Here is a 14,477-nt window from a genome sequence, read left to right as displayed (position 1 = left end):
AATGTTCCTTCTATACCTAATTTACTTAGAGTTTTCATCATAAAATGGTATTGTATTTTATTGAATGCTTTCTCTGCATCTATTGAGATAATCATATGGTTTTTGTTATGCAGTTCATTAATGTGATATATCACATTGATTGATTTGTGAATGTTGAACCATCCTTGCATACCAGGGATAAATCCCACTTGGTCCGGGTGAATGATCTTTCTGATGTATTGCTGGACTCAATTGGCCAGGATTTTGTTGAGTATTTTTGTGTCTATGTGCTTCAGGGAAATTGGTCTGTAGTTCTCTTTCTCTGTTGTGTCTTTTCATAGTGTAGGAATTAAGGTGACGGTGGCTTCATAGAAATAATTTGGGAGGATGCCCTCCCTTTCAATTGTTTTGAATAGCTTGAGAAGAATTGGAGTTAGTTCTTTTTCTTTTTTTAAGATTTATATATTTACTTAAAAGAGTTACACAGAGAGAGAAGGAGAGGCAGAGAGAGAGAGAGAGAGAGAGAGAGAGAGAGAGAGAGAGAGAGGTCTTCCATCTGCTGGTTCACTCTCCAGTTGGCCACAATGGAAGGAGCTGCACCAATCTGAAGCCAGGAGCCAGGAGCCTCCTCTGTGTCTCCCACACAGGTTCAGGGGCCCAAGGACTTGGGCCATCTTCTTCTGCTTTTCCAGGCCACAGCTGGATTGGAAGTGGAGCAGATGGGACACAAATTGGCACCGTTATGGGATGCTGGCACTACAGGCAGTGGCTTTACCTGCTACACCACAGCACCAGCTTGTTAGTTCTTCTTTATGTGTCTGGTAGAATTCAGCAATGAAGCCATCTGGTCCTGAGCTTTTCTTTGTTGGGAGGGTCTTTATTACTGATTCAATTTCCATCTTGGTAATGGGTCTGTTTAGGTTTTCTTTGTCTTTCCTGGCTCAATTTTGGTAGATTGTGTGTGTCCAGGAATCTATCCATTTCTTCTAGGATTTCTAGTTTGATGTCATACAGCTCTTTGTGGTAATTTCTGATGATTCTTTTTATTTATCTGGTGTCTGTTGTTACATTTCCTTTTTCATCTCTAATTTTAGTGATTTGGGTCTTCTTTTTCCCTTTTTTGGTTAGTTGGGCCAATGGTGTGTCAGTTTTGCTTATTTTTTCAAAAAAAACCTGCTGTTAGTTTTGTTGATCTTCAGTATTGTTTTAATTTTGTTTCAACTTTGTTGATTTCTTCTCTAATTTTAATTATTTCTCTTTTTCTACTAGTTTTGGGTTTGGTTTACTGTTGTTTTTCGAGATCTTTGATATGCACTGATAGCTCATTTATTTGGTGAGTTTCCAGTTTCTTGATGTAGGCACCAACTACTATAAACTTTCCTCTTAACACTGTTTTTGCTGTATCCCATAAATGTTGATATGTTGTATTATCATCTTCATTTGTTACCAGAAATTTTTTTATTTCTTCTATGACCCATTATTGATTCAGGAGCATGTTTTTTCAGTCTCCAAGTGTTTACATATGTTGTAGAGATTTCTGAATTGCTGGTTTCCAACTTCATTGCATTGTGGTCTGAGAGGCTGCATGGTATGATTTCATTTTTTTTGAATTTGCTGAGACTTGCTTTATGGCCTAGTATGTGGTCAATCCTAGAGAAGATTCCATGCACTGCTGAGAAGAATGTGCATTCTGTAACTGTAGGATGAAAAGTTCTGTAGATACCTGTTAGATCCATTTGATCTATAGCGTTGATTAACTCTGATGTTTCTGATTTTCTGTCTGGTTGATTTGTCCATTGCTGAAAGTGGGGTATTGAAGTCCCTCAATACTATTGTATTGGAGTCTAAGTCTCTCTTTAGATCCCTTAACATCTCTTTTAAATAGCCACGTGCCCTGTCATTAGGAGCATATACATTTATAATAGTTACATCTTCCTGTTGAATTGATCGCTTAATCATTACATAGTGCCCTTCCTTATTTCTTTTAACAGTTTTTGTGTTAAAGTCTTTTTGTCTGATATTAGGATGGCTACACCAGTTCTTTTATGGTTTCTGTTAGCATGGAATATCTTTTTCCATCCTTTCACTTTCAGTCTGTGTGCATCTTTGTTAGTGAGATGTGTTTCTTGTAGGCAGCAAATAGATTTTTTTTTAAAGATTTATTTATTTGAAAGAGTTACACACAGAGAGAGAAAGAGAGGTCTTCCATCCGATGGCTCACTCCCCAGTTGGCTGCAACGGCAGGAGATGCACTGATCCAAAGCCAGGAGCCAGGAGCTTCCTCCAGACCTGCCATGTGGGTGCAGGGGCCTGAAAAACTGGGCCATCCTCCACTGCTATCCCAGGCCATAGCAGATAGCTGGATTAGAAGTAGAGCAGGCCGGTGCCGCAGCTCAATAGGCTAATCCTCCACCTAGCGGCACAGGCACACTGGGTTCTAGTCCCAGTCGGGGCGCCGGATTCTGTCCCAGTTGCCCGTCTTCCAGGCCAGCTCTCTGCTGTGGCCAGGGAGTGCAGTGGACGATGGCCCAAGTACTTGGGCCCTGCACCCCCCGGGAGACCAGGATAAGCACCTGGCTCCTGCCATCAGATCAGCGCGGTGCGCCGGCCGCAGTGCGCTGGCCGTGGCAGCCATTGGAGGGTGAACCAACGGCAAAAGGAAGACCTTTCTCTCTGTCTCTCTCACTGTCCACTCTGCCTGTCAAAAATAAAAAAAAAAAAAAGAAGTAGAGCAGCCGGGACTCAAACCAGCACCCACATAGGATGCCAGCATTTTAGGCCAGGCCATTAACCTGCTGCGCCACAGCTCCGGCCTCTGGTTTTGTTTTTTAATCCATTCTGCCAGTCTGTATCTTTTGACTGGAGAGTTGAGGCCATTTACATCCAAGGTGACCATTGATAAGTAACAACTATGCCCTGCCATTTTTCCATAAATATCCCCATTTTTTAAAAGATTTATTTATTTCTTTGAAGATAGAGTTAAAGAGTGGCAGAAGTGGGGCGGGGGTGTCTTCCACCTTCTGGTTCACTCCCCAGATGGCTGCAATGGCCGGAGCTGAGCTGATCCAAAGCAAGGAGCCAGGAGCTTCCTCCGGGCCTCCCATGCGGGTGCAGGGGCTATATCAGAAGTGGAGCAGTTGGGATTTGAACCAGTGCCCATATGGAATGCTGGCACTACAGGTGGTGGCTTTACACACTATGCCACAGTGCTGGCCCCAATATTCCCATTTTTTTTACTTTGGATTTCCTTTGTAGTTTTACTGGGAGATTTCCTTCCTTTACCTTCTTCCATAGTGAGGACCATATTTTTGTGTTTCTGTGTGTAGTACATCCTTAAGCATCTTCCGCAGAGCTGGATAGGTGGCGACAAACTCTTTCAATTTCTGTTATGCAAGGTCTTTATTTCCCCTTCATTCATAAATGAGAGCTTTGCAGGGTACAATATTCTGGATTGACAGTTTTTTCTCTTAAGACTTGTAATGTATCTCACCATTCTCTCCTAGCCTGTAGGGTTTCAGATGAGAAGTCTGCTGTGAGTCTAATTGGAGATCTTTTGAAATCTGGCGTTTCTCTCGTGCACATTTTAGAATCTTTTCTTTATGTTTCACTGTGGAGAGTTTGATTACAATGTGTGTGGGATGATCTTTTCTGGTCACATCTATTAGGAGTTCTATGTGATTCTGGTACTTGGATATCCCTTTCTTTCTCCAAATCGGGGCCCTCATGTAATTCTGATATCAACTCCACTTTACAGTTAAGACAGAGACTCAGAGACTAAGTGAATATTCCCAACTCACCGTACAATAAATAAAAATGTTGGAATTTGATTGAATCTAAGTCTCACCTGACTCTGGAGCCCAACTCTGCCTCTCTTTGATTGTTATCCACCCAAGTCTGTCCCCGGATCAGAAGTGAGTAGTCCGGGATTAAGACTGGGTTAATTCACAAGAGACAATCCCCCACAGTTTCGGGGAAATGGTGGTTAAGATTTCAGCCATGACCTGAAGAAGACTGCATGGCAGAGTCTTAGGGGCACGCCAGCAGTAGGTCTGAGTGGCTCAGGACAAATCCCGGCGCTGACTTTAAAAGTGATTTTGCCAACTCGGAGCATCCCTTTGCCCCTGGAGGGCTGCAAGTGGGCTGGGTGGGTATGAGCTGGGGACTGGTCAGTTGTGGTCCTACGGGTCCTCCATGAGGCAGCAAAGTGAGGATTCCGGCCCACGTAGGGAGTCTGTGGTCCCGGCCACAAGTGCATGCAAAAGTGATTCCATGATCAGCTAGGCAGTGCTGGGGAGAATCTCATCGCTTTTGAAGATCTGAGTCTCACAGCCTGCGTGGGCGTCCTCATCAACTGAGAGATACAGACTAGGGACTCTAAACACTTGCTGAGGCACACACAGGGTGAGCGCCCATCCTCCAAAATGTTCCAGACCAGCAGGATTTGGCGTTCTGGCACTTTTTAGATTTTGGAACATCTGCACATACACGATGGGATAGCTTGAGGAAGGGACCCAAGTGTAAATGAGACTCACTTATGTTTCAGCTACACCTTACACATAGTCCCAGGAACTTTTATGCATTATTTAAATAACTGTATGTGGCTGGACTGCAACGACTGTGTGAGGCCATGTGTGGAGTTTCCCTCGGGGCTCACAACTGTGGACTCTGGAGCATTTCAGACCTTGGATTTTTGGATTAGGGACGCTCTCCCTGTGGCTGAATAGGATTCACACAACAAAAGGGAGCTGCTGCTACAGAAAAAACGTGCCCTCCCCCCACTTCATGCTAAACCTCAGCTCAGCTCCTGACCTCCCCACAGAGACCTGGACACCCCCCAGCACGTGTGCTCCTGACCAGCGAGGCTGAGTGTCTCCCTCACAACACACAGCCAGGCATCAAGGCTGACTGCAAGGCCGCTGCCCAGGGCCGTCCCCTGTGGTGGCCCCAGGGCAGCAGGCATGGGGGCCTCATGGGAGTGCTCCTCAGAAGCCAGCTGCAGGGCTTGGGGACACCACACTTCCTGCCTTTGGCTGCTTGTCTGCCGGCACTGTGGAGTAACAGGTAAAGCCACCACCCGCAGTACTGGCATGCCACATGGGCAGTGGTTCGAGTCCTCGCTGCTCCACTTTCGATCCAGCTCCCTGCTAATGCTCCTGGGAAAGCAGTGGAGGATGGCCCAAGTGCTTGGGCCCCTGCATCCACATGGGAGACCTGGAAGAAGCTCCTGGTTCCTGGCTTCAGTTCGGCCCAGCTCTGGCCATTGTAGCCATTTGGGGAGTGAAGCAGCAGATGGAAAAATCTCTCTCTGTCTCTCTGTGTCTGTGTCTCTACCTCTCTGTAATTCTTTCAAATAAGTAAAATAAATCTTTTAAAGAATTAAGAAAAAACAGCCTGTGATAGGGAGCAGGGAGTCTGTGTGGTCCCCAGGCAGAGCGCGGTGCTCAGCAGAGTCAGCCCTGTGCTCCTTTGTCCTGTCACCTGGTGGGTTCCGGTTTCCACCTGGAGGGCAGGGCCCCAGCCAGAAGCCCACATCCACAGCAGGTTATGGTGTGGGTAAGGAAGGCAGGCGTGCGCTTGTACAGGGAAAAACTGGACCTGCCTGCAGCCCCTGGGGCTCTGCGTCGCCCCTCTAGTGAGTTCTCACCAGGGGGACTCCTTTGAAGCCCAGGGGGAGGGCTTCGGCAGAGTCACCGGAACAGACAGAGGCTGGAGCAGCCTGAGGCTGTTTCGGGAGCTGTCTGGATGGCACCCAGCCTGGATAGGATGCTGCGAGACTGGGCACCTCTGCCCTTGGTCACAAGGGACCACGCGGAGCAGCAGTGCTTCCTGGAGGGCCCTCTTCAGGGCAGGTGCTCCGGACTCCACTGGGCACAGAAGCAAGCAAGGTACAGGATTCTGTCTGCCTGAAAAATTGCACTCCAGGGGAGAGAGGGAGGTTGGGTGGGGAGGGAGAAGGGGAATGGTGAGTGGGGGGAGGGAGAAGGGGGTGGTGAGAGACAGATGTGGGGGGAGAGGGAGACGAGGGGTGGGGAGCGGGGGAAGGGGAAGAAGAGAGGTGGGGGAGGCCCCGGGCTGCTCAGCTCAGCTCCGGGGAAGAGGGGGAGACTGAAGTAGTGGGTGACAACAGGAATTAGCTGCAGAACACCTTGATGAAAGGAAGGAGGAAAGCATTGAATCTCTGAATGAAAAATAGATTATTCACTGTCAGGCGGAACAATGGGACAAGACGTAAATAGCAGCCCCACGCAGGCACGGAGGACAGGCTGATTTTGCTCAGATGAGGAGCAGGTCCTCCTGCAGCCCCCAGAGAGCTGGTGCCACAGTCGGCTTCCGCACCAGCAGACTGAGCCGGGAGGCAGGGAACTGGAAGGAGGCCGGCTTTAAAGCTGGGGACTTGAGATGGAATTTACCACTGGGGCAGGGTGGGCAGAGAGGGATGGGAGACAGCGAGACTGGAGACGGAAGGCAGAAGGCAGGGAGGGAGAGGACCCAGCACTGCATGGCGAAGTCCCACATGCAGAAGACAAGGCTCTAGTTCCCCTCCCCAACCCCGGAAGCTCAGACAGCTGTGAAGATACAGTGCCCCAGCACAGAATCATGGGAAGTCCCAGGTAGCTGGAAACCAGGCTCACAACACCCAACTCGGCACTGCCAGACAACTCCACTGGCAAACACCACTTTGTTCACCAACTCATCCTGCCCAACCCCCTCAAATGGTCCCGTGCTCTGCCTCCCTGGCTCACCCTGCTCTGTCCTGCCTCTGCTGCCCTGGGGACCGGGGTGGGGAGGAGCCGACTGGGGGCCTGGCTACCAGGGTCTTTGCAGCAGCTTAGAGCCCAGGGAGAGACTTTTTTCCCTTCCACTGCAGTCAACGCTTAAAACCACAACCCACGCACTCAAGAAGGGTTGGAGTCCCTTGACGTAGATGCAACCGTTGTCCCTGTGCACGGAGGCGCAGGGCTCAAGTCCAGGGGCGGCGAAGGCTCCCCGGTTGCAGGAGGAACTGAGCACAGACACAGGGCCCTCCTTACCTTGGTAAAGGCCAGGCAGTCCTTGTCTTGATCTCTGTCCTTCATCTCGAAATCATAAAGTGCCTTGCCCTGCGGCGGGGCCTGTGGCAAGGGCCGGACGCACTGGACGTAGCTGGCCGGGAGGAAGCCCTGGGCGCCGCGCAGCTCGCCGTGGTACCAGTGCTCATCCACCTTGTGCCGCAGGACGATGAGGTCCCCCTTGTTGAACTTGAGGTCCCCGGGTTCCTTCCCCTCGTAGCTGTAGAGGGCTTTGCCGTAGGGAGGCTGGCAGAGATTCTGGAAGCAGAATACAACCGCGGGTTACTGGGTGTGGCCCTTCCCACGGGCCCGGGGAGCCCCAGCAGCGTTCTCTGTCCCTGTGAGGGGCGGCAAGCTCTGGGGCTCCATTGCAATATGGCCGTCCCCATCACATCATGCCCCCAAACGGCACACACAAGCTCAGGCACAGGCCACACGACCCACGCACCCGGCTGAAGGCGGCTCTAACTTATCCTGCTTTACAGAGGGAATGGAGGCACCAAGAGAGGAGGGGACCTGTCCCAGTGCACACCTTTCAGCAGCAGGTGAAATCTGAACTCAGGTCGTCTGGGCTCCGGAATGTTCTTACCTGCCGCTCTGAACTGAATCACTTTCCACTGGGTGCAGGACCTGAGAGTTTTGAGTCTAAGAGTCTCCCAGGTTGCGGATGATTTTATCTGAACAGGATGGGGTAAAGACCCCATCGACTGCCCCTCACAGCCACTCGGGACATGCTCACGGAGGGTCTCAAGTCAGGCAGGGGAGATCCACAGGGCATCGGCGGTGCAGGCTGCCCACTCCACGCACCTGGTACAAGCACCCTATGTCCAGATGAAGGACAGCTTGGTGGAGGAACAGGCCCTCTGTCCCTGGTCACAGACTTGCCCCCCAACCCCTCCAACCAAGCCACAACATACAGCTTTCTGCTGTGCACAGCAGTTTGGTCTGGAAGTACAACTTCAAGGGTGCAACATCATATCCTCTTAACACTGGGGTCATGTTGTCACATCAGGTTAGCCTGGCCACGCCAAAGCGATCAGCCACCTCGGGCCTCCAACAAGCGCCTGCTCTGAACCCCAGGCAGATTTCCTGGCTAGGTTCTGCTCTTCAGAAATTCAGAGGCTGCCAAGCAGTCCTGAGACCTGATGCAATGTCAGCGCCCACTTCCCAGGCCTCCTCTAATTGGCCTTTTGCATAAAGGCTGCTTGGCTGCAAGGGTCTGTTCTTTTTGCACTGTGGCAACACCTGCTAACTAAGCAAGCCCTGCTGACGACGGTCCCTTCTGAGCTGGGGGAAAACCAAAGAAAAGCTGCTCCATTGTCCTTGGGTCAATACCCACCAATTTTCCTACCAGAAGCCGCGCTTTGCCACCCGCACTGCCCAGGCCAAGGATTTCTTTAGTATCCGCATCAATCAATAGAAGCACAAAAGCCCGGAGCTGTAGTGCATCGCAAACTCTCTGCAGAGGACTTAATAGCATGTTGGCGACTCAATCATTCTGCACTTACGTTTCAGCAGTGTGAGGCGACAGCAGTTAAGAGAGACCTGCTGGCAAACTGACAAACAGCCGCCACTAACCAATTAAACAGCAGTGCCAGGGAAGTTTCCATTGCACAATCCGAGAGGGGAAAAACACCACCCAGTTTGCTTCCAATAATAGTCTTGCTGGATATCTTTGCTGTGTAAAGCACAATAGGTCGTAACAGGTTCCCGGTTTCTGAGAGGGGAGGCAAAAGGGTCATTTGCAAGCCAAGGGCTGTGCTCAGAGAAGGTTGGAAAAGACTTCTGGCTGCAGGCCACTGCTAGAAACCCCCTGCTGCACAGGCCAGACAGCCCCCAGCCCAGGGATTCACAGTCAGGGGCAATGTCACCCGAAGACATTTTAGATCTTCACAACTGGGAGGTGGGAGGCACAGGCCAAGGTCACTGTCAGTCATCCTACAAGGCACCAGTCACTCCCAGCAACAGAGAACTACCTGGCCCAGAGTGTCAACAGGTGGAGAGACAGGAGACAGAGTGGCTTTCTCGCTGTGTCTGAAGCCAGCCTACCACTCGTTTCAAAGCTGCACGTAACATCTGTTTTCGTGATAGGAATATTTTTCCCTGGCGACCACATGGAGATGCTTGGACAGTCAGAAGTGGAGAGGTTCCCAAGGGACAGCAAAAAAAGAGCTCACCATGGGGCTGGACAACGAGTCGGCCTTGGCTGGGTGCACCAAAGACGACTCCGCCTGTCGTGAGTCCAGAGCTCGGCACTCCAAAGCCAGGTTCCACGAGGGGCTTTCTGTGGCTGTTTGGTGGCTCCTGCTACCACTGACAGTAAGAACGGCCAGCTCTGACCGCTGCCTCCCAGCTTTGCCCCTTCCCCAGGTTCTATGTGCTCTTCGAACACAAGCCCCACACCCCCTAAGCTCTGCCAGCAAGAAGAGGCTGCCGGCTCCCACCCCGGCTTCCCCACAAGAAATTTCTCTAGATCTGCAAGCTCCATTTGCAGTACACCCGTGGCCAGGACTTGGCATGGCCAGGAGAGGTGGGAGAAACTGCAGTAGTTCCCACCAGGCAGCCTGGGTCCCAGGACAGGTGCCACACAGGTGTCTTCCCAGGTCCTGGAGGCACGCACTCTTCACTCTGTAAGGGACTCTGTCCCAGACTCTCCAGATAGGCTGCAGACCCCTGCCTTGACCCCGGCCCCGCCCCCCTGTGTACTGTGGCCCACAGGCTTCCTCTGCCACCTGACCCCAGCTCTACCTGCCTCTGTGCCCCTGACTGGCCAATCAATCCGTGCTCAACCCTCCTTTGACCAGTGGGCTTGGCGTCACGCCAGCTAAGCTCACCGTTGAGCCCCACCTGCTCTATTCCTCATGCAGGCTCCGAGCGAGACCCTGGTTATCCTGCCTGCCCCTCACCACCACCCCCCACCTTTGCCTCGGCCATAGCATCCCTCCTCAAATCCTGCCAACTTGACTTCTAAGCTGCCACAGAGACCCCAGGCCCCCTCTCTTACTACCACTACTCACCCCTCACCTGCTCCTGCCCAAAGCAGTGCCAGCCTCCTACAGTGGGTCCCATCAGCCCACCACGTGCTGGGTACCCACACTCAACACTGCGCCCAACACACTTTTGCTGCTTCCTGTGGCTCCCTGCAGCCCTCGGCGGGGTCTACACTCCTCTGATTGGCAGCTGAGGTCCCCCTAGCAAGCCTGTCCAGCCACAGTCGGCAGCATCTTCATTCCCCAGAAGGGCGTGCAGCTAGGGCCCGGGGGCTGAAGCTTCACACAGCCTCCTCTGTATCCCTGTCCCTTCTGGCCCCGTCCCTCTCCTGCCTGTCTGTCCCGGACCAGCAGGATGCAGGCTGACCTCTCCCAAGCCCATTACCACCCCCTACCGCAGCCCCTGCTCAACCAATGCCCCTGGGAACATGACTCTGCCCCTCTCAACAGTCACCCCCAGCACTGGGGAGAGCCCCCACCCAGTGGCTGCCCTGTGTGTGCTGTTACTTCCAAGGAACCTGGGTTAGTTCTGAGTCAGGCCTGGATGGGAACAGGGAGTGGGAAAAGTTAGAAAACAAAGACCTGATGCGGCAACCCCAGTGAACCAACGGGCCTCACAGAGACTCAGGAGATGAGTTGGGGGCTCAGTCCCAGGAGGAGGAGAGGGGCAGGGCCCCTAGGGTATACGCCAGGGTAGGACGGGCTGGGGGCTCCAGGGGAAGCAGGGCAGAGGCAGCCCGGGCACTGGATACTCCCTGACCAGTGCTCCTTAAGCAGCTGAGACCCGGGTGGGTGGACCACCTGGTGACCCAAGGCAGAAGCACAGAGCAAGCAGTGGTGCCACGTGGGTGAGGGAGGAGGAGTGGGCATGGGGAGGCTGGAGGGACACAGAGAAGGCCCTCTGCCCAGCCCTCCCCACTGCCCAGACAGCACCTGACCAGGTTGTAGGAAACCTTTTTTTAATTATTTATTTATTTGAAATGCAAAGAGGCAGAGATAGGGAGAGAGACAGAGAGGTCTTCCATCCAATGGTTCACTCCCCAGTTGGCCGCAACAGCCAGAGCTGTGCCGATCTGAAGCCAGGAGCTTCTTCTGGGTCTCCCATGTGGGTGCAGGGGCCCAAGGACTTGGGCCATCTTCCACTGCTTTCCCAGGCCATAGCTGAGAGCTGGATCGGAGATGGAGCAACCGGACTCAAACTGGCACCCGTATGAGATGCTGGTATTTCAGATGGTGGCTTTACCTGCTATGCCACAGCACCGATCCCAGTAGGAAACCTTTTATAGACGCATCTCGGAGAACAAAAACGTGAAAACTGGGGATGGTGCAGAAACAGCCAGAACCTGGTTCTTGGTTGGGAACTATTTAGAAATGGCACCTCTGGGCACCTCACTGCCAAATCCCTTTATGAGATTAGCCAGTGGCCGGCGCTGTGGTGTAGCAGGTAAAGCTGCCACCTGCAGTGCCGGCATCCTAAATGGGCACTGGTTCGAGTCCAGCTGCTCCATTTCCGATCCAGCTCTCTGCTATGGCCTGGGAAAGCAGCAGAAGATGGCCCAAGTCCTCAGGCCCCTGCACCCACATGGGAGACCCGGAAGAAGCTCCTGGCTTTGGATTGGCTCAGCGCCAGCTGCTGTGGCCAACTGGGGAGTGAATCAGCGGGTGGAAGACCTCACTGTCTCTTTCTCTCTTTGTAACTCTGCCTTTCAAATAAAAAACAAGAGAGATAGAGACAGAGATAGAGATAGAGAGAGAAAGAGAGAGAGAGAGAGAGAGAGAGCAGTCAATCAGTTTGGGAAGGGAAAAGGTTCCTGCTGGTTTCGTGGCGATGGCAGCCCAGGGGCCCTCTGAGAAGGCTGCCCTCCCAACCTGCCCCAGCGAGCGAGTGGTTGGTTACTCGGCTCCCATCGCCTTTCTACCACAGAGCTTTCTGTGACAATCTCTCTCTCTCTCTCTCTCTCTCTCTCTCTCTCTCTCTCTCTCTCTCACAAGCTCCCCTCTGGAGGTACTTTATTTGGACCCTGCCACATAGCCACTGTTTATGGGCTCAAGACATTAAGGAAAAGAAATAAAAGGAAAAGAGGGGACATACATCTGGGCTTCCCACAAGGACGCTAAGCAGCAGCCACCCGCGAGCCTTCATCATAATTACAGCTCATAATGTCAATTTCACAGCTCGTTACTCGGATGTGGTGCACAAATCCTCCTCGGTGCTTAATGTCCCACCCCGTGGAGACAGAGTGCTCACACACACACACGCACGCACACACACACACAGCAGCGGCAGCACGTCTCCAGCCTCCAGGGAACAGACGCAAGGTGGTCTTGACAAAGGGGCTCCCGCAAGGTACACTGGGCTGGCAGGCAGGCTGGGCTGTGGTGGGTGTGCAGCGCACGGCCCAGGCAATCCCACTCTCCCAGCTCCCAGCAGCGAAGGGTGTGGGCCACCACCCCGTAGTCCTTTAGACTGTAAGCATTCAATGCAGCCTCCTGCATGGACACACCATTCTCTGGGGGACAGAAGGCTCACCTCCACTATCAGCCCCATCAAGATGGGCACTTTGCAGGCTTTGGGTGGCTGCTGTACCCCCTGCCACAAGTCACACGCTCATCAATGACTAGGATGTGTGAAAGTTCTCAGAATCAAGATGGAGTCACTTCTGTCAAGCCAGAAACTAAAACAGATAAACAAATAAAGCCAGAGGTGATGCAGGAGAGGACCCATGGATGCGCACCTTACAGCAAGAACCATCACAACAAAGTCTGTGCCAGAACCACAGCTTGCACAAAGCCCCCACCCACCCCCCAGCCACTCAAGCCTTACGCATAAAATCCGTCTGCAGACGTCTGCCCAGAGCTGTTTAGTCTTGGACGGTCGCCACCCTCGTCACCGACCCCTGTGGTCAAGGATCACTGTTTCACATTGCTTTTGAAAAACTCCCTTTGCCGCAGCCCCAGTCCCACATACACATTCATTTCTAACTGAAGCATCGTTCCCTAATTATTATCCAAGTGGACAAATGCACGGAGCAGCAAGTCATCCCCCTGGGGTTAGCGCCTAGGTTAAGGGTCTTGGGCTGGATGAACCTGCCTTGCCATTTTCCCCAGGATATGAGCTTGGGGGGTCTTCTAACGGCTGACAGTAGCTGGGGCAGCTTGTAGGGGGGACTTCCCAGGGATCGCGCCATGAGGGACAGGACACTCCGGCTGAGCCAAGGCGTGGAGCTACAGGTGTCTCTGGGCCTCTCACCTGCAGACCTGCCTGCCACAGCACCCGGCTGCACGGCAAGGTGCACAGGGCATGTTCCAGGGGCGGAACTGGCCCCTAACGGCAAATAACACAAGGGCGGCAGGTCTGTGACTGCGGCGGGGACAGCGGACGCCCCCACCCCCGCCCCACCCCGTCAGTGATAACACTCCACGTTGTGACAGCAAAACCATCATTTCCCAGGCTTGCTTGCAGGCAGCCCTGGCCAGCAGTCAAGACGTAGTCATTGGAACGCAAGTGGAAGTGATCTGTGCAAAATCTAGACGTTTTACAATGACATTTATAAGGAAATTCTTTCTACCTTCCCACGTCTGGATGGCAGCTCTGGTGGGGAACGAGCCAGCCTCTTCCCCACAAAGGTGACGTCAGCACAAAAGAGGGAGGAGCCGAGTCCTCGGGTGACCTTGCAGAGCAGAGCCCAGAACACAGCGTGCGCAGCAGAGAAGCCACGGCGCCCGAGCCCCCGCGTTCTGGGCAGCTCAGCCCGTGTCCTGACCAACTCAGACCCGGGGGTGGGGTCTCAGCTACAGTTAGGGTTTTTGGAGACTATCAGCACTTTTTTTTTTTTTTTTAATGATTTACCCATTTATTTTGGAAGTCAGAGTTACAGAGAGAAGGACACACACACACACACACACACAGAAAGATCTCCCAACTGCTGATTCACTCCCCAGATAGCCACAATAGCCAGGGCTGGGCCAGGCCCCCCAGGCACTTCATCCGGGTCTCCCATGCAGGTGCAGGGGCCCAAGACTCGGGCCATTCTCCACTGCCTTCCCAGGCACAGCAGCAGGGAGCTGGATTGGAAGTGGAGCAGCTGGCGCAGGAAGCAGCTGCGACGCCGGCGTCACAGGCAGCGGCTCTGCCCTCCAAGCCGCAGCCCCGGCCCCATCAGCACTGTCAGCATTCACTCCGCAGCCGTGTTGCAGCTGCCGTCTCTGCTCTCGGCATTTTAGAGCAGTGTTTTAACACCGCTTTCAGATTCCGAGGGCGCTGGAGAGGCTTGATCGCTCAGCATTACCTTGGCTTAAATAACACAGCATGCTCGGCCTTCTGGTTTACAAATTTAATCTGTGCGAAATGATCGCCTTGTCACAGGGCAGCCAGGAGGGTCTCGGATTTTACTTTTACTGCTGCTTCTATTTCAAGTTCCATTTTCCTTGTCCTCGTTGGAAGTGACCCACTGGGTCC

General features: G+C 52.8%; 1 protein-coding gene across 1 annotated transcript in view; it reads right to left on the bottom strand.

Moving 5' to 3' along the window:
- The window catches only part of SH3RF3 (SH3 domain containing ring finger 3), a 328,669-nt gene that overhangs the window by 112,361 nt on the left and 201,831 nt on the right, over nt 1-14,477 (bottom strand). The window contains exon 2 of the mRNA XM_062210075.1: nt 7,011-7,286. Within this exon, the coding sequence (XP_062066059.1) occupies nt 7,011-7,286 (276 nt within the window). The remainder of the gene's footprint in view (nt 1-7,010; nt 7,287-14,477) is intronic.

This window comes from Lepus europaeus, chromosome 13 (assembly GCF_033115175.1).
Source record: "Lepus europaeus isolate LE1 chromosome 13, mLepTim1.pri, whole genome shotgun sequence".
NCBI classification, from domain to species: domain Eukaryota; kingdom Metazoa; phylum Chordata; class Mammalia; order Lagomorpha; family Leporidae; genus Lepus; species Lepus europaeus.
The sequence above is the reverse complement of the archived record's forward strand: the minus strand, read 5'-3'. Positions and strand labels throughout refer to the sequence as shown.